Genomic DNA, 27769 nt, shown 5'->3' on the forward strand with positions numbered 1-27769 from the left:
CTGTGTTTAAACCTCTGTAGTCCTCTCCAGCCAGGCTTGTCCCCTCCTATCCCCTCTGTACTGTGTTTAAACCTCTGTAGTCCTCTCCAGCCAGGCTTGTCCCCTCCTATCCCCTCTGCACTGTGTTTAAACCTCTGTAGTCCTCTCCAGCCAGGCTTGTCCCCTCCTATCCCCTCTGTACTGTGTTTAAACCTCTGTAGTCCTCTCCAGCCAGGCTTGTCCCCTCCTATCCCCTCTGCACTGTGTTTAAACCTCTGTAGTCCTCTCCAGCCAGGCTTGTCCCCTCCTATCCCCTCTGTACTGTGTTTAAACCTCTGTAGTCCTCTCCAGCCAGGCTTGTCCCCTCCTATCCCCTCTGCACTGTGTTTAAACCTCTGTAGTCCTCTCCAGCCAGGCTTGTCCCCTCCTATCCCCTCTGCACTGTGTTTAAACCTCTGTAGTCCTCTCCAGCCAGGCTTGTCCCCTCCTATCCCCTCTGCACTGTGTTTAAACCTCTGTAGTCCTCTCCAGCCAGGCTTGTCCCCCCCTCCTATCCCCTCTGTACTGTGTTTAAACCTCTGTAGTCCTCTCCAGCCAGGCTTGTCCCCCCCTCCTATCCCCTCTGTACTGTGTTTAAACCTCTGTAGTCCTCTCCAGCCAGTCCCCCTGCACTGTGTTTAAACCTCTGTAGTCCTCTCCAGCCAGGCTTGTCCTATCCCCTCTGTACTGTGTTTAAACCTCTGTAGTCCTCTCCAGCCAGGCTTGTCCCCTCCTATCCCCTCTGCTTGTCCCCTCCCTCCAGCCAGGCTTGTCCCCTCTGCACTGTGTTTAAACCTCTGTAGTCCTCTCCAGCCAGGCTTGTCCCCTCCTATCCCCTCTGTACTGTGTTTACACCTCTGTAGTCCTCTCCAGCCAGGCTTGTCCCCTCCTATCCCCTCTGTACTGTGTTTAAACCTCTGTAGTCCTCTCCAGCCAGGCTTGTCCCCTCCTATCCCCTCTGTACTGTGTTTAAACCTCTGTAGTCCTCTCCAGCCAGGCTTGTCCCCTCCTATCCCCTCTGTACTGTGTTTAAACCTCTGTAGTCCTCTCCAGCCAGGCTTGTCCCCTCCTATCCCCTCTGCACTGATCAGATCCTGTGGATGGGTGCATAATAAGTCTGCATTAGGAGACACCCTGCAGGCGAGTCAGACTGAATTGCATGTCCTCATTTGTCTGTTGGCACTCTCCTCTTTCCGTCTCTCGCTCTCTCTGACCTGTGTTGCCAGAGGCTTGATGCCCAAGCAGCATCGATGCCCAGTGGGCACCACCGCAGGCGCCATGGTCAATTACCCATTAGGTCCATGTCTGTGTTTTTCAAACACCATGCTCAGACACTCCCAGGAGAAATTCAAATGAGGTGCTGGTTCCATATTTAAGAGGGCTCCTTCTCCCTGCACCACATACCGTTATTCAGATAGACTGCTGAACTCAACTCTGATGGACGATACGTTCTGAATGACATCTCTAGTGGAGAGATGTGTGACTGTGTCAAATCCCTTGGCCGACTTTGTGGGTTGAACAGAATTCATTTCCATGTTATCAAAATAACACTCCATAACTGAATGTGAAAGTGGGATTGAGAAAGACCAGACAGAGAGAACCTTTGGGTGGAGGATATTAGTTTGGTCTTGCCCCAAGCTGGAAAAGGGTTGACAGAGCCAACATGGTGGCCAGTAACATCCATCTCCCACACTAACATGTCGACCCACACAGCAGTTATATCCATTAGAGAGAGCAACTTACTCCTTCCTCTTACCTCTGAAACAGACCCAGCAGTATAAAGACCTTCAGGTTACCTCAGCTGAAACAGACCCAGCAGTATAAAGACCTTCACAGAAACCTCAGGTTCCCTGAAACAGACCCAGCAGTTACCTCAGCTGAAACAGACCCAGCAGTATAAAGACCTTCACAGAAACCTCTCTCTCAGGTTACCTCAGCTGAAACAGACCCAGCAGTATAAAGACCTTCACAGAAACCTCTCCCTCAGGTTACCTCAGCTGAAACAGACCCAGCAGTATAAAGACCTTCACAGAAACCTCTCCCTCAGGTTACCTCAGCTGAAACAGACCCAGCAGTATAAAGACCTTCACAGAAACCTCTCCCTCAGGTTACCTCAGCTGAAACAGACCCAGCAGTATAAAGACCTTCACAGAAACCCTCCCTCAGCTGAAACAGACCCAGCAGTATAAAGACCTTCACAGAAACCTCTCCCTCAGGTTACCTCAGCTGAAACAGACCCAGCAGTATAAAGACCTTCACAGAAACCTCTCTCTCAGGTTACCTCAGCTGAAACAGACCCAGCAGTATAAAGACCTTCACAGAAACCTCTCCCTCAGGTTACCTCAGCTGAAACAGACCCAGCAGTATAAAGACCTTCACGGAAACCTCTCCCTCAGGTTACCTCAGCTGAAACAGACCCAGCAGTATAAAGACCTTCACAGAAACCTCTCCCTCAGGTTACCTCAGCTGAAACAGACCCAGCAGTATAAAGACCTTCACAGAAACCTCTCCCTCAGGTTACCTCAGCTGAAAAAGACCCAGCAGTATAAAAATACTTTCACAGAAACCTTTTATTATGGGCGGAGCTGGACGTACGTTGGTTCACTGTTAAACCTCATTCTATATCTCAATTCAACGTTGAGGTTCAACCTTTTGGGAGCTGGTGTTTGACCACGGAGCTAAAGAGCCATTTCTCCATACTTTGTCCTTGGTTAGATCGATAGTGTGTCATTAGAAACACAGGACAGAAGTGTTCTGATGAAATAACAGTAATCCAGCATTGAGTGGGCAGACACATTTCTGTTCATGATATTAGCTACAGTAACGGTTCATTCTCTACACTAAAACACACACTATAGTCTCTACAACCCATCCTAGTTTCCTCTGTTCCCTGTACTGACCAGACATCCCGCTCTGACAAAAATCCTCACACCCTGAGACCATGGACGTCAGTAAGACTAGAATCACACAGGCCGCCAGCCGGCTGGGAACGGCTCCTGTCGACTAATGAGCTACTATAGAGGATCATTATGGCTGTTAGAACCAATAGACGGATGAGGAGGAGCAGAATCAACATGCTCAGTGGAAGAGACAATCACACCTATGACTGATTCACACTATAGGGGCGACCCAAACTGGACGCTGCTGGCTCCAGAATGTCCTTTCCAGCTCGGTTCCAGCGACTAATGTGGATGTGAAACCGAGCCGGCCCAGTTGGACCCCAGATTGTGAATCAGGTAGCACCGTATGGAGTGTAAAGAGAGTTAGTCGTCCATGCTCCACACTGCATGCTACTATGGAGTAGTGGACTCCGAAAGCTGGGCCTGTAACACAGCACAGGGCACCACTGACCCGTGGGTACTTGTCCACGGGCCTGTTTGGGGAACAGACACCCACCCCAGGGCTGCTCAGCCACAGGGGTACCAGAGAGCGCTTCAGGATAGTCCACACCTAAAAGCACGCCATGACATCATCAGATGGGGACGACAGAGGCTGAGGATTCCCCCCTGGTTCCAATAATGTAGTGGGGTCAAAATGTCAACTCACAGGGCTATCATCTGTCTATTGGACAAGTCCAGCTGGAATCCCAGCTCTTCATAAGCTGCTGAACTAAATGCAACCCAAGAGGAACATGATTGGTAGGGAGTGAGTGGCGGCGGAGGTACTTACTTTTCTGCTGGGCGGGGTGGGGGAGACCCTTGGCTCTGTCAGGAGAGTAGCTCTTGCTACTGACGGTGGAGCCGGACCGGCTGTGGGGGGAGGGAGGGACGTCTGCTCTCAGGGGAGGCAAGGGGCCTTTCCTTCTGTGGGTGTGAGAGACAAGGGGGATTTTAGTCACCTGTAGATGCTCTTAGTGACATATAAATCGGAACATTCAACTAAAGATGGTAAAGGGTCAAATAACAGAAGACAAGATAGAAGATACAGAGAGAGAGAGATCAGCATCTTCACATATCTAGAGTCTGAGTGGTACCGATGTATCAAGTCTGACACCAACAGGCTCCAGAACAGCTTCTATCCCCAAGCCATGACTGATACATAGCTAACTAAATGTCTACACAGACTGAGTTGACCCTTGTATTTTATTCTTATTTTTGTCTCTATACACACCCAGGGGCCTACACACACCCAGGGCCCTACACACACTGACACACCAACACTCTCCCAGGGCCCGACACACTGACAGGGCCCTACACACTGACAGGGCCCTATACACTGACACACTCGCAGGGCCCTACACACTGACAGGGCCCTACACACACTGACACACCAACACTCTCCCAGGGCCCGACACACTGACAGGGCCCTACACACTGACACACTCGCAGGGCCCTACACACACTGACACACCAACACTCTCCCAGGGCCCGACACACTGACAGGGCCCGACACACTGACAGGGCCCTACACACTGACAGGGCCCTACACACGGACAAACTCACAGGTCCCTCCCTACACAATGACACACTCCTACACATATCTACCATATCTACCTCCATTACTCCAGTATCCCTGCTCATTGTAAATATGCTACTGGAACGGACCCTGTATATAGTAACCTTACCACTATACATATCTACCTCCATCACTCCAGCATCCCTGTCACCTTACCCCTATACATATCTACCTAGTTAGTAATGGATAGTAGTACCAGACAGATACATACCCTGTCTAGTTAGTAATGGATAGTAGTAGTAGTACCAGACAGATACATACCCTCTGTCTAGTTAGTAATGGATAGTAGTACCAGACAGATACATACCCTGTCTAGTTAGTAATGGATAGTAGTGCCAGACAGATACATACCCTCTGTCTAGTTAGTAGTAGTACCAGACAGATACATACCCTCTGTCTAGTTAGTAGTAGTACCAGACAGATACATACCCTCTGTCTAGTTAGTAGTAGTACCAGACAGATACATACCCTCTGTCTAGTTAGTAGTAGTACCAGACAGATACATACCCTGTCTAGTTAGTAATGGATAGTAGTAGTACCAGACAGATACATACCCTCTGTCTAGTTAGTAATGGATAGTAGTAGTACCAGACAGATACATACCCTGTCTAGTTAGTAATGGATAGTAGTAGTAGTACCAGACAGATACATACCCTCTGTCTAGTTAGTAGTAGTACCAGACAGATACATACCCTCTGTCTAGTTAGTAATGGATAGTAGTAGTAGTACCAGACAGATACATACCCTGTCTAGTTAGTAATGGATAGTAGTAGTACCAGACAGATACATACCCTCTGTCTAGTTAGTAATGGATAGTAGTAGTAGTACCAGACAGATACATACCCTCTGTCTAGTTAGTAATGGATAGTAGTAGTAGTACCAGACAGATACATACCCTCTGTCTAGTTAGTAATGGATAGTAGTAGTAGTACCAGACAGATACATACCCTCTGTCTAGTTAGTAATGGATAGTAGTAGTACCAGACAGATACATACCCTCTGTCTAGTTAGTAATGGATAGTAGTAGTAGTACCAGACAGATACATACCCTCTGTCTAGTTAGTAATGGATAGTAGTAGTAGTACCAGACAGATACATACCCTCTGTCTAGTTAGTAATGGATAGTAGTAGTAGTACCAGACAGATACATACCCTGTCTAGTTAGTAATGGATAGTAGTAGTAGTACCAGACAGATACATACCCTCTGTCTAGTTAGTAATGGATAGTAGTAGTAGTACCAGACAGATACATACCCTGTCTAGATAGTAGTAGTACCAGACAGATACATACCCTCTGTCTAGTTAGTAATGGATAGTAGTAGTACCAGACAGATACATACCCTCTGTCTAGTTAGTAATGGATAGTAGTAGTAGTACCAGACAGATACATACCCTGTCTAGTTAGTAATGGATAGTAGTAGTAGTACCAGACAGATACATACCCTCTGTCTAGTTAGTAATGGATAGTAGTAGTAGTACCAGACAGATACATACCCTGTCTAGTTAGTAATGGATAGTAGTACCAGACAGATACATACCCTGTCTAGTTAGTAATGGATAGTAGTAGTAGTACCAGACAGATACATACCCTCTGTCTAGTTAGTAGTAGTACCAGACAGATACATACCCTCTGTCTAGTTAGTAGTAGTACCAGACAGATACATACCCTCTGTCTAGTTAGTAGTAGTACCAGACAGATACATACCCTGTCTAGTTAGTAGTAGTACCAGACAGATACATACCCTCTGTCTAGTTAGTAATGGATAGTAGTACCAGACAGATACATACCCTGTCTAGATAGTAATGGATAGTAGTAGTACCAGACAGATACATACCCTGTCTAGATAGTAATGGATAGTAGTAGCCAGACAGATACATACCTCTGTCTAGTTAGTAATGGATAGTAGTACCAGACAGATACATACCCTCTGTCTAGTTAGTAATGGATAGTAGTACCAGACAGATACATACCCTCTGTCTAGTTAGTAATGGATAGTAGTACCAGACAGATACATACCCTCTGTCTAGATAGTAGTAGTACCAGACAGATACATACCCTCTGTCTAGTTAGTAGTAGTACCAGACAGATACATACCCTCTGTCTAGTTAGTAATGGATAGTAGTACCAGACAGATACATACCTCTGTCTAGATAGTAGTAGTACCAGACAGATACATACCCTCTGTCTAGATAGTAGTAGTACCAGACAGATACATACCCTCTGTCTAGTTAGTAATGGATAGTAGTACCAGACAGATACATACCCTCTGTCTAGATAGTAGTAGTACCAGACAGATACATACCCTCTGTCTAGATAGTAGTAGTACCAGACAGATACATACCCTGTCTAGTTAGTAGTAGTACCAGACAGATACATACCCTCTGTCTAGTTAGTAGTAGTACCAGACAGATACATACCCTCTGTCTAGTTAGTAATGGATAGTAGTAGTACCAGACAGATACATACCCTGTCTAGTTAGTAGTAGTACCAGACAGATACATACCCTCTGTCTAGTTAGTAATGGATAGTAGTAGTACCAGACAGATACATACCCTCTGTCTAGTTAGTAATGGATAGTAGTAGTAGTACCAGACAGATACATACCCTCTGTCTAGTTAGTAATGGATAGTAGTAGTACCAGACAGATACATACCCTCTGTCTAGTTAGTAATGGATAGTAGTAGTACCAGACAGATACATACCCTCTGTCTAGTTAGTAATGGATAGTAGTAGTAGTACCAGACAGATACATACCCTCTGTCTAGTTAGTAATGGATAGTAGTAGTAGTACCAGACAGATACATACCCTGTCTAGTTAGTAATGGATAGTAGTAGTAGTACCAGACAGATACATACCCTCTGTCTAGTTAGTAATGGATAGTAGTAGTAGTACCAGACAGATACATACCCTGTCTAGTTAGTAATGGATAGTAGTAGTACCAGACAGATACATACCCTCTGTCTAGTTAGTAATGGATAGTAGTAGTACCAGACAGATACATACCCTCTGTCTAGTTAGTAATGGATAGTAGTAGTAGTACCAGACAGATACATACCCTGTCTAGTTAGTAATGGATAGTAGTAGTAGTACCAGACAGATACATACCCTCTGTCTAGTTAGTAATGGATAGTAGTAGTAGTACCAGACAGATACATACCCTGTCTAGTTAGTAATGGATAGTAGTACCAGACAGATACATACCCTGTCTAGTTAGTAATGGATAGTAGTAGTAGTACCAGACAGATACATACCCTGTCTAGTTAGTAGTAGTACCAGACAGATACATACCCTCTGTCTAGTAGTAGTACCAGACAGATACATACCTCTGTCTAGTTAGTAGTAGTACCAGACAGATACATACCCTCTGTCTAGTTAGTAGTAGTACCAGACAGATACATACCCTCTGTCTAGTTAGTAATGGATAGTAGTGCCAGACAGATACATACCCTCTGTCTAGTTAGTAATGGATAGTAGTAGTACCAGACAGATACATACCCTGTCTAGTTAGTAATGGATAGTAGTGCCAGACAGATACATACCCTCTGTCTAGTTAGTAATGGATAGTAGTACCAGACAGATACATACCCTCTGTCTAGTTAGTAATGGATAGTAGTACCAGACAGATACATACCCTCTGTCTAGTTAGTAATGGATAGTAGTACCAGACAGATACATACCCTCTGTCTAGATAGTAGTAGTACCAGACAGATACATACCCTCTGTCTAGTTAGTAGTAGTACCAGACAGATACATACCCTCTGTCTAGTTAGTAATGGATAGTAGTACCAGACAGATACATACCTCTGTCTAGATAGTAGTAGTACCAGACAGATACATACCCTCTGTCTAGATAGTAGTAGTACCAGACAGATACATACCCTCTGTCTAGTTAGTAATGGATAGTAGTACCAGACAGATACATACCCTCTGTCTAGATAGTAGTAGTACCAGACAGATACATACCCTCTGTCTAGATAGTAGTAGTACCAGACAGATACATACCCTCTGTCTAGTTAGTAATGGATAGTAGTACCAGACAGATACATACCTCTGTCTAGTAGTAGTAGTACCAGACAGATACATACCCTCTGTCTAGTTAGTAATGGATAGTAGTACCAGACAGATACATACCCTGTCTAGTTAGTAGTAGTACCAGACAGATACATACCCTCTGTCTAGTTAGTAATGGATAGTAGTACAAGACAGATACATACCCTCTGTCTAGATAGTAGTAGTGCCAGACAGATACATACCCTCTGTCTAGTTAGTAATGGATAGTAGTAGTAGTAGCCAGACAGATACATACCCTCTGTCTAGTTAGTAATGGATAGTAGTAGTAGTACCAGACAGATACATACCCTCTGTCTAGTTAGTAATGGATAGTAGTACCAGACAGATACATACCCTGTCTAGTTAGTAATGGATAGTAGTAGTACCAGACAGATACATACCCTGTCTAGATAGTAGTAGTACCAGACAGATACATACCCTGTCTAGTTAGTAATGGATAGTAGTAGTAGTACCAGACAGATACATACCCTCTGTCTAGTTAGTAATGGATAGTAGTAGTAGTACCAGACAGATACATACCCTGTCTAGATAGTAGTAGTACCAGACAGATACATACCCTCTGTCTAGTTAGTAGTAGTACCAGACAGATACATACCCTCTGTCTAGTTAGTAGTAGTACCAGACAGATACATACCCTCTGTCTAGTTAGTAGTACCAGACAGATACATACCCTCTGTCTAGTTAGTAGTAGTACCAGACAGATACATACCCTCTGTCTAGTTAGTAGTAGTACCAGACAGATACATACCCTCTGTCTAGTTAGTAGTAGTACCAGACAGATACATACCCTCTGTCTAGTTAGTAATGGATAGTAGTGCCAGACAGATACATACCCTCTGTCTAGTTAGTAATGGATAGTAGTAGTACCAGACAGATACATACCCTCTGTCTAGTTAGTAATGGATAGTAGTGCCAGACAGATACATACCCTCTGTCTAGTTAGTAATGGATAGTAGTACCAGACAGATACATACCCTGTCTAGTTAGTAATGGATAGTAGTACCAGACAGATACATACCCTCTGTCTAGTTAGTAATGGATAGTAGTACCAGACAGATACATACCCTCTGTCTAGATAGTAGTAGTACCAGACAGATACATACCCTCTGTCTAGTTAGTAGTAGTACCAGACAGATACATACCCTCTGTCTAGTTAGTAATGGATAGTAGTACCAGACAGATACATACCCTTTGTCTAGATAGTAGTAGTACCAGACAGATACATACCCTCTGTCTAGATAGTAGTAGTACCAGACAGATACATACCCTCTGTCTAGTTAGTAATGGATAGTAGTACCAGACAGATACATACCCTCTGTCTAGATAGTAGTAGTACCAGACAGATACATACCCTCTGTCTAGATAGTAGTAGTACCAGACAGATACATACCCTCTGTCTAGTTAGTAATGGATAGTAGTACCAGACAGATACATACCCTCTGTCTAGTTAGTAGTAGTACCAGACAGATACATACCCTCTGTCTAGTTAGTAATGGATAGTAGTACCAGACAGATACATACCCTGTCTAGTTAGTAGTAGTACCAGACAGATACATACCTCTGTCTAGTTAGTAATGGATAGTAGTACAAGACAGATACATACCCTCTGTCTAGATAGTAGTAGTGCCAGACAGATACATACCCTGTCTAGTTAGTAATGGATAGTAGTACCAGACAGATACATACCCTCTGTCTAGTTAGTAATGGATAGTAGTAGTACCAGACAGATACATACCCTGTCTAGTTAGTAATGGATAGTAGTAGTAGTACCAGACAGATACATACCCTGTCTAGTTAGTAATGGATAGTAGTAGTACCAGACAGATACATACCCTCTGTCTAGATAGTAGTAGTGCCAGACAGATACATACCCTGTCTAGTTAGTAATGGATAGTAGTACCAGACAGATACATACCTCTGTCTAGTTAGTAATGGATAGTAGTAGTAGTACCAGACAGATACATACCCTCTGTCTAGTTAGTAATGGATAGTAGTAGTAGTACCAGACAGATACATACCCTCTGTCTAGTTAGTAATGGATAGTAGTAGTACCAGACAGATACATACCCTCTGTCTAGTTAGTATGGTAGTACCAGACAGATACATACCCTCTGTCTAGTTAGTAATGGATAGTAGTAGTAGTACCAGACAGATACATACCCTGTCTAGATAGTAGTAGTACCAGACAGATACATACCCTCTGTCTAGTTAGTAATGGATAGTAGTAGTAGTACCAGACAGATACATACCCTCTGTCTAGTTAGTAATGGATAGTAGTAGTACCAGACAGATACATACCCTCTGTCTAGTTAGTAGTAGTACCAGACAGATACATACCCTGTCTAGTTAGTAGTAGTACCAGACAGATACATACCCTCTGTCTAGTTAGTAATGGATAGTAGTAGTACCAGACAGATACATACCCTGTCTAGTTAGTAATGGATAGTAGTAGTAGTACCAGACAGATACATACCCTCTGTCTAGTTAGTAGTAGTACCAGACAGATACATACCCTGTCTAGTTAGTAGTAGTACCAGACAGATACATACCCTGTCTAGTTAGTAGTAGTACCAGACAGATACATACCCTGTCTAGTTAGTAGTAGTACCAGACAGATACATACCCTGTCTAGTTAGTAGTAGTACCAGACAGATACATACCCTCTGTCTAGTTAGTAGTAGTACCAGACAGATACATACCCTGTCTAGTTAGTAGTAGTACCAGACAGATACATACCCTGTCTAGTTAGTAATGGATAGTAGTAGTACCAGACAGATACATACCCTGTCTAGTTAGTAATGGATAGTAGTAGTACCAGACAGATACATACCCTCTGTCTAGTTAGTAATGGATAGTAGTAGTACCAGACAGATACATACCCTGTCTAGTTAGTAATGGATAGTAGTACCAGACAGATACATACCCTGTCTAGTTAGTAATGGATAGTAGTAGTAGTACCAGACAGATACATACCCTCTGTCTAGTTAGTAATGGATAGTAGTAGTACCAGACAGATACATACCCTCTGTCTAGTTAGTAATGGATAGTAGTACCAGACAGATACATACCCTCTGTCTAGTTAGTAATGGATAGTAGTAGTACCAGACAGATACATACCCTCTGTCTAGTTAGTAATGGATAGTAGTAGTAGTACCAGACAGATACATACCCTGTCTAGATAGTAGTAGTACCAGACAGATACATACCCTCTGTCTAGTTAGTAATGGATAGTAGTAGTAGTACCAGACAGATACATACCCTGTCTAGTTAGTAGTAGTACCAGACAGATACATACCCTGTCTAGTTAGTAATGGATAGTAGTAGTACCAGACAGATACATACCCTCTGTCTAGTTAGTAATGGATAGTAGTACCAGACAGATACATACCCTCTGTCTAGTTAGTAATGGATAGTAGTAGTACCAGACAGATACATACCCTCTGTCTAGTTAGTTAGTAATGGAGTTAGTAGTAGTACCAGACAGATACATACCCTCTGTCTAGTTAGTAATGGATAGTAGTAGTACCAGACAGATACATACCCTGTCTGGTTAGTAATGGTAGTAGTAGTAGTACCAGACAGATACATACCCTCTGTCTAGTTAGTAGTAGTACCAGACAGATACATACCCTCTGTCTAGTTAGTTAGTACCAGACAGATACATACCCTCTGTCTAGTTAGTAGTAGTACCAGACAGATACATACCTCTGTCTAGTTAGTAGTAGTACAAGACAGATACATACCCTCTGTCTAGTTAGTAGTAGTACCAGACAGATACATACCCTCTGTCTAGTTAGTAATGGATAGTAGTACCAGACAGATACATACCCTCTGTCTAGTTAGTAATGGATAGTAGTACCAGACAGATACATACCCTGTCTAGTTAGTAATGGATAGTAGTACCAGACAGATACATACCCTGTCTAGTTAGTAATGGATAGTAGTAGTAGTACCAGACAGATACATACCTCTGTCTAGTTAGTAGTAGTACCAGACAGATACATACCCTCTGTCTAGTTAGTAATGGATAGTAGTAGTACCAGACAGATACATACCCTCTGTCTAGTTAGTAGTAGTACCAGACAGATACATACCCTGTCTAGTTAGTAGTAGTACCAGACAGATACATACCCTCTGTCTAGTTAGTATGGTAGTACCAGACAGATACATACCCTGTCTAGTTAGTAGTAGTACCAGACAGATACATACCCTCTGTCTAGTTAGTAATGGATAGTAGTAGTACCAGACAGATACATACCCTCTGTCTAGTTAGTAATGGATAGTAGTACCAGACAGATACATACCCTGTCTAGTTAGTAATGGATAGTAGTACCAGACAGATACATACCCTGTCTAGTTAGTAATGGATAGTAGTAGTACCAGACAGATACATACCCTCTGTCTAGTTAGTAATGGATAGTAGTAGTACCAGACAGATACATACCCTGTCTAGTTAGTAATGGATAGTAGTAGTAGTACCAGACAGATACATACCCTCTGTCTAGTTAGTAGTAGTGGTCTAGTTAGTAGTAGTACAAGACAGATACATACCCTGTCTAGTAGTAGTAGTACAAGACAGATACATACCCTCTGTCTAGTTAGTAGTAGTACCAGACAGATACATACCCTCTGTCTAGTTAGTAATGGATAGTAGTAGTACCAGACAGATACATACCCTGTCTAGTTAGTAATGGATAGTAGTAGTACCAGACAGATACATACCCTCTGTCTAGTTAGTAATGGATAGTAGTAGTACCAGACAGATACATACCCTGTCTAGTTAGTAATGGATAGTAGTAGTACCAGACAGATACATACCCTGTCTAGTTAGTAATGGATAGTAGTAGTACCAGACAGATACATACCCTGTCTAGTTAGTAATGGATAGTAGTAGTACCAGACAGATACATACCCTGTCTAGTTAGTAATGGATAGTAGTAGTACCAGACAGATACATACCCTCTGTCTAGTTAGTAATGGATAGTAGTAGTACCAGACAGATACATACCCTGTCTAGTTAGTAATGGATAGTAGTAGTAGTACCAGACAGATACATACCCTCTGTCTAGTTAGTAATGGATAGTAGTAGTACCAGACAGATACATACCCTCTGTCTAGTTAGTAATGGATAGTAGTACCAGACAGATACATACCCTCTGTCTAGTTAGTAATGGATAGTAGTAGTACCAGACAGATACATACCCTCTGTCTAGTTAGTAATGGATAGTAGTAGTAGTACCAGACAGATACATACCCTCTGTCTAGTTAGTAGTAGTACCAGACAGATACATACCCTCTGTCTAGTTAGTAATGGATAGTAGTAGTAGTACCAGACAGATACATACCCTGTCTAGTTAGTAGTAGTACCAGACAGATACATACCCTCTGTCTAGTTAGTAATGGATAGTAGTAGTACCAGACAGATACATACCCTCTGTCTAGTTAGTAGTAGTACCAGACAGATACATACCCTGTCTAGTTAGTAGTAGTACCAGACAGATACATACCCTCTGTCTAGTTAGTAATGGATAGTAGTAGTACCAGACAGATACATACCCTCTGTCTAGTTAGTAATGGATAGTAGTAGTAGTACCAGACAGATACATACCCTCTGTCTAGTTAGTAGTAGTACCAGACAGATACATACCCTGTCTAGTTAGTAGTAGTACCAGACAGATACATACCCTGTCTAGTTAGTAGTAGTACCAGACAGATACATACCCTCTGTCTAGTTAGTAATGGATAGTAGTAGTACCAGACAGATACATACCCTGTCTAGTTAGTAGTAGTACCAGACAGATACATACCCTCTGTCTAGTTAGTAATGGATAGTAGTACCAGACAGATACATACCCTCTGTCTAGTTAGTAATGGATAGTAGTACCAGACAGATACATACCCTGTCTAGTTAGTAATGGATAGTAGTACCAGACAGATACATACCCTGTCTAGTTAGTAATGGATAGTAGTAGTAGTACCAGACAGATACATACCCTCTGTCTAGTTAGTAATGGATAGTAGTAGTAGTACCAGACAGATACATACCCTCTGTCTAGTTAGTAATGGATAGTAGTAGTACCAGACAGATACATACCCTGTCTAGTTAGTAGTAGTACCAGACAGATACATACCCTGTCTAGTTAGTAGTAGTACCAGACAGATACATACCCTCTGTCTAGTTAGTAATGGATAGTAGTAGTACCAGACAGATACATACCCTGTCTAGTTAGTAATGGATAGTAGTAGTAGTAGTCCAGACAGATACATACCCTCTGTCTAGTTAGTAGTAGTACCAGACAGATACATACCCTCTGTCTAGTTAGTAGTAGTACCAGACAGATACATACCCTCTGTCTAGTTAGTAGTAGTACAAGACAGATACATACCCTCTGTCTAGTTAGTAGTAGTACCAGACAGATACATACCTCTGTCTAGTTAGTAATGGATAGTAGTACCAGACAGATACATACCCTCTGTCTAGTTAGTAATGGATAGTAGTACCAGACAGATACATACCCTGTCTAGTTAGTAATGGATAGTAGTACCAGACAGATACATACCCTGTCTAGTTAGTAATGGATAGTAGTAGTACCAGACAGATACATACCCTCTGTCTAGTTAGTAATGGATAGTAGTAGTACCAGACAGATACATACCCTGTCTAGTTAGTAATGGATAGTAGTACCAGACAGATACATACCCTGTCTAGTTAGTAGTAGTACCAGACAGATACATACCCTGTCTAGTTAGTAGTAGTACCAGACAGATACATACCCTGTCTAGTTAGTAGTAGTACCAGACAGATACATACCCTCTGTCTAGTTAGTAGTAGTACCAGACAGATACATACCCTCTGTCTAGTTAGTAATGGATAGTAGTAGTACCAGACAGATACATACCCTGTCTAGTTAGTAATGGATAGTAGTAGTACCAGACAGATACATACCCTGTCTAGTTAGTAATGGATAGTAGTAGTACCAGACAGATACATACCCTCTGTCTAGTTAGTAATGGATAGTAGTAGTACCAGACAGATACATACCCTGTCTAGTTAGTAATGGATAGTAGTAGTACCAGACAGATACATACCCTGTCTAGTTAGTAATGGATAGTAGTAGTACCAGACAGATACATACCCTGTCTAGTTAGTAATGGATAGTAGTAGTACCAGACAGATACATACCCTGTCTAGTTAGTAATGGATAGTAGTAGTACCAGACAGATACATACCCTCTGTCTAGTTAGTAATGGATAGTAGTAGTACCAGACAGATACATACCCTGTCTAGTTAGTAATGGATAGTAGTACCAGACAGATACATACCCTCTGTCTAGTTAGTAATGGATAGTAGTACCAGACAGATACATACCCTGTCTAGTTAGTAATGGATAGTAGTACCAGACAGATACATACCCTCTGTCTAGTTAGTAATGGATAGTAGTACCAGACAGATACATACCCTCTGTCTAGTTAGTAATGGATAGTAGTACCAGACAGATACATACCCTCTGTCCAGGTTTAGGATGGCCTGCATCAGGGTGTCATCACCCCCCTCTGGAACCACAGCAGACAGGGAGCGGGGTGCAGGGTACATCCCCTGAGCCCTGACGCTGGGGGGAGGGGGCGCTGCACGGCCACTGCTTCTGGGTGGAAAGACAATCACACATCAAGGACCACATCTCATCAGCAGACTGTACACATCAGCTTTAATACCGGAGGTACTTGGCCATTAAAGGACTAAGGTAAACTAAGAGGTTTAAAAACAGTACATCAGTGGAAGCAGTGGACTATATCTTAACCAAAGGTCACCATCACTTTGCATACTGGTATATAAAAAGGTAGGAGGGGAATGTCTTGGAGTCTTGGTCACTAGCCTTAATCTGCTGTTCGTGAAAGCTTTCCATCTGCACTGTGTCAGAGCGATTAGGCCTGACTTTAGAGGGACTGCTCAACAAGACCACTCAACAAGACTGCTCAACAAGACCGCTCAACAAGACTGCTCAACAAGACTGCTCAACAAGACCACTCAACAAGACAGCTCCAACTGTCATTTGACGGCGGTCACTGAGCACTAAGTATCCAGGAGTCCGACTCCACTCAGAGAAACCTCTGTTGATCTCCACCTTCTGCTACATCTGGGTTAAGAAGGGGGCCGTCCCTGGACACAAGACACTCCTGTCAAGATGTTGAAGGGTTTATTTAGATAACTCCTCCCCTGGTCACGGTGGATCAGCACTGGAGCCTGTCGTGCTGCCAGGACAGACACGGACAGGAGTGGTGACCCCGTGGTCGCAGGGGTGAAGGTCAGAGACCGGTGAGACAGGCTCCTAGACAGGGGAGCACCGGGCCGAGGTAGATGGTGTACAGATGAGGTACCGTAGAGAGGACATACCACCACAGCAACAGGACACCACCCTGGTCACAATCTGAGCACCAAACATGAAGAATCTTTACATTTCCTCTCATGTCTGACATTGTAAAATGAGGAAAAAGTACTGCTACAGATTAGGACTGAAAGTCCACAAGAACATCACATCATGAATCAATGTTTCTTCCAAATTGAATTGGGACAGAAACCTAACCAACTACATATTTATCTAAATATCTTCAGGCTAAATGGTATTTCTAAGCGGTTTTAATGACTCTGTTAAAACTCTACCGTTGCTCTCTGTGCAAAGGCTAAGCCCTAGTAGTTTTATCTTCCTAAACACACATCTGTGTTAGCAGCAGTAAAACCAGGAACATTAGTTTACCCTCCAGCCCTCTCTCTCCTCTCCTGTTGAGACTGTTGATCCTCTCTGGTTTGTTGCCCTCGCTGATGATGTGCCTCCTATACGACAGGCAGTAGAATGATCCAGGCAGGCAGGCAGGCAGGCCAAGGGGCAGGAGGGGGTATAAACAAATGAAAGGCACCTGGTCTCAGCGACCCCAGCCTGAACCTCATCTCCCCCGTCCTCCAACCAACCAACCAGCAGCTTGGAGTGACCGACCTCACAAAACTTTAATGACCCAGGGGATGCATCCCAAATGGCCCCCTATCCCCTACATACTGCACTGTGGGCTCTGGTTAAAAGTGGTGCACTACACAGGGGAATGGGTACCGTTTGGAACGCAGACAGGGTGTTGTTTGAAGGGTACCTGACCTCGTCTGACCCCATCTGTGCTCAAAGGAAACGGCCACGTCTTTACTGCCGATATTACCCCTAAATATTAGCCTGCTACTTTCCCCTCCCTCTTCTGAACTGGAACTGTGACCCCTGGCTGTTTAACACTGGGCTCTAACTGACCCACGGGGTGAAATTAAAAGCCTAGGTGTTGAATTAGAGACGGTTGTTCAAGCAGAACATATTTTGTTATATTGCTGCTGTGTTGAGTAAGTAAGGCAGTTGTTCTCACACCCAAACCTGTGGTTACTGTATTCTATATATATTGCTGCTGTGTTGATTAAGTAAGGCAGTTGTTCTCACACCCAAACCTGTGGTTACTGTATTCTATATATATTGCTGCTGTGTTGATGAAGTAAGGCAGTTGCTCTCACACCTAAACCTGTGGTTACTGTATTCTATATATATTGCTGCTGTGTTGAGTAAGGCAGTTGTTCTCACACCCAAACCTGTGGTTACTGTATTCTATATATATTGCTGCTGTGTTGATTAAGTAAGGCAGTTGCTCTCACACCCAAACCTGTGGTTACTGTATTCTATATATATTGCTGCTGTGTTGATTAAGTAAGGCAGTTGCTCTCACACCCAAACCTGTGGTTACTGTATTCTATATATATTGCTGCTGTGTTGATTAAGTAAGGCAGTTGTTCTCACACCCAAACCTGTGGTTACTGTATTCTATATATATTGCTGCTGTGTTGATTAAGTAAGGCAGTTGCTCTCACACCCAAACCTGTGGTTACTGTATTCTATATATATTGCTGCTGTGTTGAGTAAGTAAGGCAGTTGCTCTCACACCCAAACCTGTGGTTACTGTATTCTATATATATTGCTGCTGTGTTGATTAAGTAAGGCAGTTGTTCTCACACCCAAACCTGTGGTTACTGTATTCTATATATATTGCTACTGTGTTGATTAAGTAAGGCGGTTGTTCTCACACCCAAACCTGTGGTTACTGTATTCTATATATATTGCTGCTGTGTTGATTAAGTAAGGCAGTTGTTCTCACACCCAAACTGTGGTTACTGTATTCTATATATATTGCTGCTGTGTTGAGTAAGGCAGTTGTTCTCACACCCAAACCTGTGGTTACTGTATTCTATATATATTGCTGCTGATGAAGTAAGGCAGTTGCTCTCACACCCAAACCTGTGGTTACTGTATTCTATATATATTGCTGCTGTGTTGATTAAGTAAGGCAGTTGCTCTCACACCTAAACCTGTGGTTACTGTATTATATATGTGTTGATTAAGTAAGGCGGTTGCTCTCACACCCAAACCTGTGGTTACTGTATTCTATATATATTGCTGTTGATTAAGTAAGGCGGTTGCTCTCACACCCAAACCTGGTTACTGTATTCTATATATATTGCTGCAGATTAAGTAAGGCGGTTGCTCTCACACCCAAACCTGGTTACTGTATTCTATATATATTGCTGCTGTGTTGAGTAAGTAAGGCAGTTGCTCTCACACCCAAACCTGTGGTTACTGTATTCTATATATATTGCTGCTGTGTTGAGTAAGGCAGTTGCTCTCACACCCAAACCTGGTCACTGTATTCTATATATATTGCTGCTGTGTTGAGTAAGGCAGTTGCTCTCACACCCAAACCTGTGGTTACTGTATTCTATATATATTGCTACTGTGTTGAGTAAGTAAGGCGGTTGTTCTCACACCCAAACCTGTGGTTACTGTATTCTATATATATTGCTGTTGATTAAGTAAGGCGGTTGTTCTCACACTCAAACCTGGTTACTGTATTCTATATATATATATATATATTGAAGTCTTTAAATCCTGTAGAATGCCTGAACGGATCTCAAAATGACTACCAAAAATGTACATTATCAGTGATCACTAAAAGGAGAACTCAATCTAATGACTTTAGTCCTGGTGATTATAGTTCAGGTCAAGAGTACAACTGTATGAGAAATACAGTTGGAACATCAGTGAACTTCAGGTTGAATCAGACCAAGTAATCTCTCAGTCTCTTCATGCATCCTCACCTTTACACCGTCACGACAGGTAAATAGGCCAAGACAAATAACAACGGCCAGACCTAACTAACCGGATTACAGGGGGCCTCGGGGTGTGTGACTATCATAACCTCTCAACATTAACTTGATTTATGGCAGTAATTACTTTCTCTATTATTTCACCTGAGGAACTGAAGAAGGTGAGAAGAACCGTGAACACCTGGCCCTTAAAATAACAGACGAGTTCTGTTGCTGCAGGTTCCTCTCCTGACCCCGGGACAGAACCCTGCTGTCACACTCTGGCCATCACCTTACACAGGCCGAGTGTACGGACTGCCTTACACAGTTGTGACAAGACCTATGTCCTGTTATGACTCCTGTCATAGTGATGGTGCTGTCCGGAGGGGTGACTCAGTAGACGCCATTGTTAACCCTGTATCTTCCTTCACCTCTATCATGTCAGGTTACACCAGACAGACAGACAGAGTTTTAAAGACTAGTATGTGACCTCGGGCTGCCACAAGGAATGGTACGCTCATCGCTGTGCAGACCTGGGTTCAAATACCACTTGAAATCTTTTCAGTTTTTGCTCGAGTCTGCCTGGAGTGTCAAGATGGGCGGGGTTTTCTGATTTGGGACTATTTTATGGAGCCATTCAGCCAGGCAAAGCTGAATCAAGCCCAGATAAAATATTTGAAATGAATTCAAGTACCATTTGAACCCAGGTGTGGCGTGGTGTGAAAGCAGAGTGGCTGCAGTCGACCCTGAGGTGTTTGTGTGTTTCTCTCCCAGTCCCAGGAGAGAGCTATGTGAGCAGAGAGGTGGACGGGGCCCGATGTGGCCCAGACCTGATGCGTATGTGATTATTCTCTGGTACTATGTAAACATTTCACACAGAATGAGACACACAGATATGCAAATCATTAAAGACATGACATGGCTTCAGTCAACAGGGCTGATTGGGGAGGCTGTGTCAAAAAGACGGGTTGTCATGGTAAACAAGTGGTGCAACAATGCCATCTTCTGGTCACTTAGATAATGACAGTGTATAATTTTTCTTGGGGGGGGGAACGGTGATCAGAACGGTGATCAGTTTGGTTTAACAAGGTTAGACTGCTTGAACATTAAACTCCAATTCTCCTGATGAAAGTTTCTAAATAAATATCCAGGAGTGTGTGAGAGAGTTGTGCCTACCTGAACTCCATCTGGCGTGTTGTATGGGGGTCCTCTCTAGGAGGTGGTCTAGAAGGGTAGGGGTACGGCTCCTCCGGCTAGAACACAGACAATTACTTTTATTGTTTCAGTACAGAACAACATATCTACAGGTGTCCCATCCTGAGAAACACTGTGATGCTGCTGTTGATTAGACAGTACTGGACAACATATCTACAGGTGTCCCATCCTGAGAAACACTGTGATGCTGCTGTTGATTAGACAGTACTGGACAACATATCTACAGGTGTCCCATCCTGAGAAACACTGTGATGCTGCTGTTGATTAGACAGTACTGGACAACATATCTACAGGTGTCCCATCCTGAGAAACACTGTGATGCTGCTGTTGATTAGACAGTACTGGACAACATATCTACAGGTGTCCCATCCTGAGAAACACTGTGATGCTGCTGTTGATTAGACAGTACTGGAGAACATATCTACAGGTGTCCCATCCTGAGAAACACTGTGATGCTGCTGTTGATTAGACAGTACTGGAGAACATATCTACAGGTGTCCCATCCTGAGAAACACTGTGATGCTGCTGTTGATTAGACAGTACTGGACAACATATCTACAGGTGTCCCATCCTGAGAAACACTGTGATGCTGCTGTTGATTAGACAGTACTGGACAACATATCTACAGGTGTCCCATCCTGAGAAACACTGTGATGCTGTTGATTAGACAGTACTGGACAACATATCTACAGGTGTCCCATCCTGAGAAACACTGTGATGCTGCTGTTGATTAGACAGTACTGGACAACATATCTACAGGTGTCCCATCCTGAGAAACACTGTGATGCTGCTGTTGATTAGACAGTACTGGACAACATATCTACAGGTGTCCCATCCTGAGAAACACTGTGATGCTGCTGTTGATTAGACAGTACTGGACAACATATCTACAGGTGTCCCATCCTGAGAAACACTGTGATGCTGCTGTTGATTAGACAGTACTGAAGAACATATCTACAGGTGTCCCATCCTGAGAAACACTGTGATGCTGCTGTTGATTAGACAGTACTGGACAACATATCTACAGGTGTCCCATCCTGAGAAACACTGTGATGCTGCTGTTGATTAGACAGTACTGGACAACATATCTACAGGTGTCCCATCCTGAGAAACACTGTGATGCTGCTGTTGATTAGACAGTACTGGACAACATATCTACAGGTGTCCCATCCTGAGAAACACTGTGATGCTGCTGTTGATTAGACAGTACTGAAGAACATATCTACAGGTGTCCCATCCTGAGAAACACTGTGATGCTGCTGTTGATTAGACAGTACTGGACAACATATCTACAGGTGTCCCATCCTGAGAAACACTGTGATGCTGCTGTTGATTAGACAGTACTGGAGAACATATCTACAGGTGTCCCATCCTGAGAAACACTGTGATGCTGCTGTTGATTAGACAGTACTGGACAACATATCTACAGGTGTCCCATCCTGAGAAACACTGTGATGCTGCTGTTGATTAGACAGTACTGGAGAACATATCTACAGGTGTCCCATCCTGAGAAACACTGTGATGCTGCTGTTGATTAGACAGTACTGGAGAACATATCTACAGGTGTCCCATCCTGAGAAACACTGTGATGCTGCTGTTGATTAGACAGTACTGGACAACATATATACAGGTGTCCCATCCTGAGAAACACTGTGATGCTGCTGTTGATTAGACAGTACTGGACAACATATCTACAGGTGTCCCATCCTGAGAAACACTGTGATGCTGCTGTTGATTAGACAGTACTGGAGAACATATCTACAGGTGTCCCATCCTGAGAAACACTGTGATGCTGCTGTTGATTAGACAGTACTGAAGAACATATCTACAGGTGTCCCATCCTGAGAAACACTGTGATGCTGCTGTTGATTAGACAGTACTGAAGAACATATCTACAGGTGTCCCATCCTGAGAAACACTGTGATGCTGTTGATTAGACAGTACTGGAGAACATATCTACAGGTGTCCCATCCTGAGAAACACTGTGATGCTGCTGTTGATTAGACAGTACTGGACAACATATCTACAGGTGTCCCATCCTGAGAAACACTGTGATGCTGCTGTTGATTAGACAGTACTGGACAACATATCTACAGGTGTCCCATCCTGAGAAACACTGTGATGCTGCTGTTGATTAGACAGTACTGGACAACATATCTACAGGTGTCCCATCCTGAGAAACACTGTGATGCTGTTGATTAGACAGTACTGGACAACATATCTACAGGTGTCCCATCCTGAGAAACACTGTGATGCTGTTGATTAGACAGTACTGGACAACATATCTACAGGTGTCCCATCCTGAGAAACACTGTGATGCTGCTGTTGATTAGACAGTACTGGACAACATATCTACAGGTGTCCCATCCTGAGAAACACTGTGATGCTGCTGTTGATTAGACAGTACTGGACAACATATCTACAGGTGTCCCATCCTGAGAAACACTGTGATGCTGCTGTTGATTAGACAGTACTGGACAACATATCTACAGGTGTCCCATCCTGAGAAACACTGTGATGCTGCTGTTGATTAGACAGTACTGGACAACATATCTACAGGTGTCCCATCCTGAGAAACACTGTGATGCTGCTGTTGATTAGACAGTACTGAAGAACATATCTACAGGTGTCCCATCCTGAGAAACACTGTGATGCTGCTGTTGATTAGACAGTACTGGACAACATATCTACAGGTGTCCCATCCTGAGAAACACTGTGATGCTGCTGTTGATTAGACAGTACTGGACAACATATCTACAGGTGTCCCATCCTGAGAAACACTGTGATGCTGCTGTTGATTAGACAGTACTGGACAACATATCTACAGGTGTCCCATCCTGAGAAACACTGTGATGCTGCTGTTGATTAGACAGTACTGGACAACATATCTACAGGTGTCCCATCCTGAGAAACACTGTGATGCTGTTGATTAGACAGTACTGGAGAACATATCTACAGGTGTCCCATCCTGAGAAACACTGTGATGCTGCTGTTGATTAGACAGTACTGGACAACATATCTACAGGTGTCCCATCCTGAGAAACACTGTGATGCTGCTGTTGATTAGACAGTACTGGACAACATATCTACAGGTGTCCCATCCTGAGAAACACTGTGATGCTGCTGTTGATTAGACAGTACTGGACAACATATCTACAGGTGTCCCATCCTGAGAAACACTGTGATGCTGCTGTTGATTAGACAGTACTGGAGAACATATATACAGGTGTCCCATCCTGAGAAACACTGTGATGCTGCTGTTGATTAGACAGTACTGGAGAACATATCTACAGGTGTCCCATCCTGAGAAACACTGTGATGCTGTTGATTAGACAGTACTGGACAACATATCTACAGGTGTCCCATCCTGAGAAACACTGTGATGCTGCTGTTGATTAGACAGTACTGGACAACATATCTACAGGTGTCCCATCCTGAGAAACACTGTGATGCTGCTGTTGATTAGACAGTACTGGACAACATATCTACAGGTGTCCCATCCTGAGAAACACTGTGATGCTGTTGATTAGACAGTACTGGACAACATATCTACAGGTGTCCCATCCTGAGAAACACTGTGATGCTGCTGTTGATTAGACAGTACTGGACAACATATCTACAGGTGTCCCATCCTGAGAAACACTGTGATGCTGCTGTTGATTAGACAGTACTGGACAACATATCTACAGGTGTCCCATCCTGAGAAACACTGTGATGCTGCTGTTGATTAGACAGTACTGGACAACATATCTACAGGTGTCCCATCCTGAGAAACACTGTGATGCTGCTGTTGATTAGACAGTACTGGACAACATATCTACAGGTGTCCCATCCTGAGAAACACTGTGATGCTGCTGTTGATTAGACAGTACTGAAGAACATATCTACAGGTGTCCCATCCTGAGAAACACTGTGATGCTGCTGTTGATTAGACAGTACTGGACAACATATCTACAGGTGTCCCATCCTGAGAAACACTGTGATGCTGCTGTTGATTAGACAGTACTGGACAACATATCTACAGGTGTCCCATCCTGAGAAACACTGTGATGCTGCTGTTGATTAGACAGTACTGGACAACATATCTACAGGTGTCCCATCCTGAGAAACACTGTGATGCTGCTGTTGATTAGACAGTACTGGACAACATATCTACAGGTGTCCCATCCTGAGAAACACTGTGATGCTGCTGTTGATTAGACAGTACTGGACAACATATCTACAGGTGTCCCATCCTGAGAAACACTGTGATGCTGTTGATTAGACAGTACTGGACAACATATCTACAGGTGTCCCATCCTGAGAAACACTGTGATGCTGCTGTTGATTAGACAGTACTGGACAACATATCTACAGGTGTCCCATCCTGAGAAACACTGTGATGCTGTTGATTAGACAGTACTGGACAACATATCTACAGGTGTCCCATCCTGAGAAACACTGTGATGCTGCTGTTGATTAGACAGTACTGGAGAACATATCTACAGGTGTCCCATCCTGAGAAACACTGTGATGCTGCTGTTGATTAGACAGTACTGGAGAACATATCTACAGGTGTCCCATCCTGAGAAACACTGATGCTGCTGTTGATTAGACAGTACTGGACAACATATCTACAGGTGTCCCATCCTGAGAAACACTGTGATGCTGCTGTTGATTAGACAGTACTGGAGAACATATCTACAGGTGTCCCATCCTGAGAAACACCGTGATGCTGCTGTTGATTAGACAGTACTGGAGAACATATCTACAGGTGTCCCATCCTGAGAAACACTGTGATGCTGTTGATTAGACAGTACTGGACAACATATCTACAGGTGTCCCATCCTGAGAAACACTGTGATGCTGCTGTTGATTAGACAGTACTGGAGAACATATCTACAGGTGTCCCATCCTGAGAAACACCGTGATGCTGCTGTTGATTAGACAGTACTGGAGAACATATCTACAGGTGTCCCATCCTGAGAAACACTGTGATGCTGCTGTTGATTAGACAGTACTGGAGAACATATCTACAGGTGTCCCATCCTGAGAAACACTGTGATGCTGCTGTTGATTAGACAGTACTGGACAACATATCTACAGGTGTCCCATCCTGAGAAACACTGTGATGCTGCTGTTGATTAGACAGTACTGGACAACATATCTACAGGTGTCCCATCCTGAGAAACACTGTGATGCTGCTGTTGATTAGACAGTACTGGACAACATATCTACAGGTGTCCCATCCTGAGAAACACTGTGATGCTGTTGATTAGACAGTACTGGACAACATATCTACAGGTGTCCCATCCTGAGAAACACTGTGATGCTGTTGATTAGACAGTACTGGACAACATATCTACAGGTGTCCCATCCTGAGAAACACTGTGATGCTGCTGTTGATTAGACAGTACTGGACAACATATCTACAGGTGTCCCATCCTGAGAAACACTGTGATGCTGCTGTTGATTAGACAGTACTGGACAACATATCTACAGGTGTCCCATCCTGAGAAACACTGTGATGCTGCTGTTGATTAGACAGTACTGGACAACATATCTACAGGTGTCTCATCCTGAGAAACACTGTGATGCTGCTGTTGATTAGACAGTACTGGACAACATATCTACAGGTGTCCCATCCTGAGAAACACCGTGATGCTGCTGTTGATTAGACAGTACTGGACAACATATCTACAGGTGTCCCATCCTGAGAAACACTGTGATGCTGCTGTTGATTAGACAGTACTGGACAACATATCTACAGGTGTCCCATCCTGAGAAACACTGTGATGCTGCTGTTGATTAGACAGTACTGGACAACATATCTACAGGTGTCCCATCCTGAGAAACACTGTGATGCTGCTGTTGATTAGACAGTACTGGACAACATATCTACAGGTGTCCCATCCTGAGAAACACTGTGATGCTGCTGTTGATTAGACAGTACTGGACAACATATCTACTGGTGTCCCATCCTGAGAAACACTGTGATGCTGCTGTTGATTAGACAGTACTGGAGAACATATCTACAGGTGTCCCATCCTGAGAAACACTGTGATGCTGTTGATTAGACAGTACTGGACAACATATCTACAGGTGTCCCATCCTGAGAAACACTGTGATGCTGTTGATTAGACAGTACTGGACAACATATCTACAGGTGTCCCATCCTGAGAAACACTGTGATGCTGTTGATTAGACAGTACTGGACAACATATCTACAGGTGTCCCATCCTGAGAAACACTGTGATGCTGTTGATTAGACAGTACTGAGAACATATCTACAGGTGTCCCATCCTGAGAAACACTGTGATGCTGCTGTTGATTAGACAGTACTGGACAACATATCTACAGGTGTCCCATCCTGAGAAACACTGTGATGCTGTTGATTAGACAGTACTGGAGAACATATCTACAGGTGTCCCATCCTGAGAAACACTGTGATGCTGCTGTTGATTAGACAGTACTGGAGAACATATCTACAGGTGTCCCATCCTGAGAAACACTGTGATGCTGCTGTTGATTAGACAGTACTGGACAACATATCTACAGGTGTCCCATCCTGAGAAACACTGTGATGCTGCTGTTGATTAGACAGTACTGGACAACATATCTACAGGTGTCCCATCCTGAGAAACACTGTGATGCTGCTGTTGATTAGACAGTACTGGACAACATATCTACAGGTGTCCCATCCTGAGAAACACTGTGATGCTGTTGATTAGACAGTACTGGACAACATATCTACAGGTGTCCCATCCTGAGAAACACTGTGATGCTGCTGTTGATTAGACAGTACTGGAGAACATATCTACAGGTGTCCCATCCTGAGAAACACTGTGATGCTGCTGTTGATTAGACAGTA

The 27769-nt window shown here is 43.5% G+C and overlaps 1 protein-coding gene and 1 long non-coding RNA gene across 2 annotated transcripts in view; both read right to left on the reverse strand.

Annotated features, from left to right (window-relative positions):
* LOC118382645 (periphilin-1-like) overlaps nt 1-27769 on the reverse strand; it is a 78607-nt gene that overhangs the window by 27375 nt on the left and 23463 nt on the right. Inside the window, exons 5-7 of the mRNA XM_052515153.1 lie at nt 20881-20957; nt 16052-16189; nt 3688-3821 (exon numbers count right to left, since the gene is read on the reverse strand). Of these exons, the coding sequence (XP_052371113.1) occupies nt 3688-3821; nt 16052-16189; nt 20881-20957 (349 nt within the window). The remainder of the gene's footprint in view (nt 1-3687; nt 3822-16051; nt 16190-20880; nt 20958-27769) is intronic.
* Nucleotides 18406-19043, reverse strand: LOC127928143 (uncharacterized). Its single transcript, XR_008130581.1, has 3 exons — nt 18985-19043; nt 18860-18924; nt 18406-18514 (listed from the first exon to the last, which is right to left on the reverse strand). It is a non-coding gene; the product is annotated as an uncharacterized LOC127928143 (long non-coding RNA).

This window comes from Oncorhynchus keta, unplaced genomic scaffold (assembly GCF_023373465.1).
Source record: "Oncorhynchus keta strain PuntledgeMale-10-30-2019 unplaced genomic scaffold, Oket_V2 Un_scaffold_21901_pilon_pilon, whole genome shotgun sequence".
NCBI classification, from domain to species: domain Eukaryota; kingdom Metazoa; phylum Chordata; class Actinopteri; order Salmoniformes; family Salmonidae; genus Oncorhynchus; species Oncorhynchus keta.